We start from the raw sequence: 2,770 nt of genomic DNA, 5'->3' as shown, positions 1-2,770 counted from the left end.
TCTCGTAAACATATTCCATTTACATTTCAATAATTCACAAAAAAAAAAAAAATTTGAATTGAACAATAATTTCAATGTAAAATCATGTTTGAATTAAAACAATCCGTAAATTTTACATGATTCTAAATCTGTCAATAAAAATAACAACTAAAATGTCCATATATAAGTCCAACTAATATACAAATTTAATTTTATTTAATTTTTAAAATATAATTTTAACCATAATTTTATATTCTATCATAGAGAGTGTTAATTCTTCTTTTTTCAGACTTGTAATATAGAATTATATTATATACAATGATATTGAAATCTATATTTTAATAAATATAGTAGCCCTTTCTCTGTTTGCTGGCTTGTTGCGTTGTGTGTCGTTTCTCTTGGATCTGTTCTTAGATCTGTAATCTTTGGTTTTTCTGCTGATTTTCTTTCCTGTCTGTTATGAGGAGTTCAACCGTTTTTAGGGGAGGAGGGTGGATGGAGGCTAAGAGAAAACCTTTCAGAAATTGGGTTCCAACCTGGGATTCTTTTCCTTCAGGTAGTCTTCATCTTGGTATGGGTCAGGAGAACGTTCGTTCGTTTTATATCTCTGAATTTCCCGACACTACCAAGGCCAAGGACTTGTTTGGTCTGTTTGGTTGCATTGGGTGTGTGGTGGAGTTTTCAATAGCTCCTAGAAGGAATAAGGTGGGCAAGAGGTTTGGTTTTGCGAGATTTAAGGATGTGTTGGACTCGAGGTTGTTGGCTGTTTCTTTAGATAATGTTATTATCTGCGGTAGGAAAATTCATGCCAACGAACCGAGGTTCGAGCGAATGGCTCCAGTTGGGCGTTGTTTTGTAGGTGGCAAAAGGGGTTTAGGAGCAGGACCCGGGAAGGGGGTGGAGAGGCAAAGAGATAGCAGGGTTGAGGGTTTCGGGTACAGGGGGAGGCATGGAAACAGATCTTATGCAGATGTGGTTGTTGATAAGGTTCAGGAGCTCCCAGAGACTAGCAGGAATCTTTTAGAGTTTTTTTCCTCGGTGGAGGTTAGGAACAGGTTGGGCAAGGCTTTTGTGGGGAAGGTGCTGATTGCTGGCTCAACTTTTGGGATTCAAACCAAGTTAGAAATGGAGGGAATTTTTGCCATTAAAGCAACGCCTTTGGGTGAGTGGCTTTGTTTGCTTGAAGAATCGGAAAGTGGCGTTATAGACAGTCTGGTGGAGGAAGGTGAGTTATGGTGGAAGAACTGCTTCGAGAAGATCTCCAAATGGGAAGATTGCGATGTCGACTCGGAAAGATCTATGTGGATTAGAATTTATGGTGTTCCGATTCAAGCCTGGAATGCAGATTTTTTTGTTATGCTAGCAGATTCTTTGGGCAAATTCTTCTGCTTAGACGAAGGCACTGTTGGTGATTCTTGCTTGGCGGTGGCAAGGATGAGGATTTTGGTTCCTCTTGACTTCAAGCTACCAGATTCAGTGATGGTGTGTATTGACGGGAGGGATTTTCGTTTGGTTCTCAGAGAGGACAGTGGCTTTCATAACTCGACTGGGCATCGCTCTAACTCTTCCGTGTCTGATTCGAACCCGTCGGAATCAGAAATTTTCTCTGTGGATATAATGGCAGAGTCGGATGACGAGATAGAGGAATTTAGCAGTGCCCAGGTCGCTACGGGCTCTGTTAAGGAAGGTGATCGCGTAAAGCAGGCGGAGTCAGCCGGAGATTTAAACGTGGAAGGGAGAGTGAGTCCAGGGCGTGTTGTGTCTGTTCCGTCCAGGAGGGTAGCAGCTGGTTCACCGACAAGTTCTAAGTTAGATTCTGGGAGCGCGGCCTCCATTTGTAGCAAGGTTGATGCAAATGGTCTTCTGTCTGAAAATTGTTCAGTTGACTCGAGCTCTTTCGTGAAGGAATCGTTTGATCGTACCTTTATAAACGATGACTTTACTGGCAGTGTCGCTAGAGAGGTTGTTGGGAGCGGAGAGGCGACGGGTAACGGCGGCATCAATAGCTCTTGCAGTAGAAATCTCATCGATGTGAAAGGAGATTCTGGAGCTTTTGACCAGGCGCTCTCGATTATTAAGGACAGACGGAGATGCCGGAAGAAGAGATCTAGTATGCGGAAGCTGTCGGTTTGCGCCGGCTCTCTTCACAACAGAGCCACTAGGGTAGCTAATTTTCATAGAGGGAGGAGTTTGTTTTCCAAACAGCGGGCCACTGTTTCTCATCCCGGCTTGGGGCCTTCTTCCCCTAAAGCCATCAAAGGTTTCTCTCTTCCTTTGGAGCCGGTTCTGGATCTATCTAGGGGGGACAGAGTTGATTCATCCATTGGTGGCACTGGCGAGAGCATAGATATTATTAACAATAATAGGAGACAGTGGAGTATGCTTGATCGAGAGGATGGCACCAAGTTATGGAAAGCTATGGAGGCATTGGGGGTTATGAACAAAGGCAAAGAAGAGCAGACTATACAGAGAATTCATTTGTTGGAGAATGAAGCTATGTCGAGAAAGAGTGGTAAGAAGGAGTCTAAAATAGGTTTCCCATGATTGTTGGTTCTTTGAACATTAGAGGGGGAGGTAATGCCTTGAAGAGAAAAAGAATTAGTTCTTTGATTTTTAAAAGCAAGGTGGATATTTTTTTGATTCAAGAGACCAAGATTAGCAATCTTCAAGAGTCGGCGGCGAGGAGTTTTTTTAGTAATAAAGATTTTGGGTACTCGTTCAACAATTCTTTGGGAAGATCGGGGGGTTTGTTGACGGTATGGAAGGAGGAGGGTGTGGAGGTTATCCTTAG

General features: G+C 42.8%; 1 protein-coding gene across 1 annotated transcript; it reads left to right on the top strand.

Moving 5' to 3' along the window:
• The first annotated feature begins 438 nt into the window (after nt 1-438).
• Nucleotides 439-2,523, top strand: LOC131658029 (uncharacterized). Its single transcript, XM_058927365.1, has one exon. The coding sequence runs from the start codon at nt 439-441 to the stop codon at nt 2,521-2,523; it is 2,085 nt and encodes a 694-aa protein (XP_058783348.1).
• The last annotated feature ends 247 nt before the right edge of the window (nt 2,524-2,770 follow it).

This window comes from Vicia villosa, linkage group LG3, assembly GCF_029867415.1.
Source record: "Vicia villosa cultivar HV-30 ecotype Madison, WI linkage group LG3, Vvil1.0, whole genome shotgun sequence".
NCBI lineage: Eukaryota > Viridiplantae > Streptophyta > Magnoliopsida > Fabales > Fabaceae > Vicia > Vicia villosa.
Note: the sequence above shows the minus strand (reverse complement) of the source record. Positions and strands in the feature narration are given on the sequence as shown.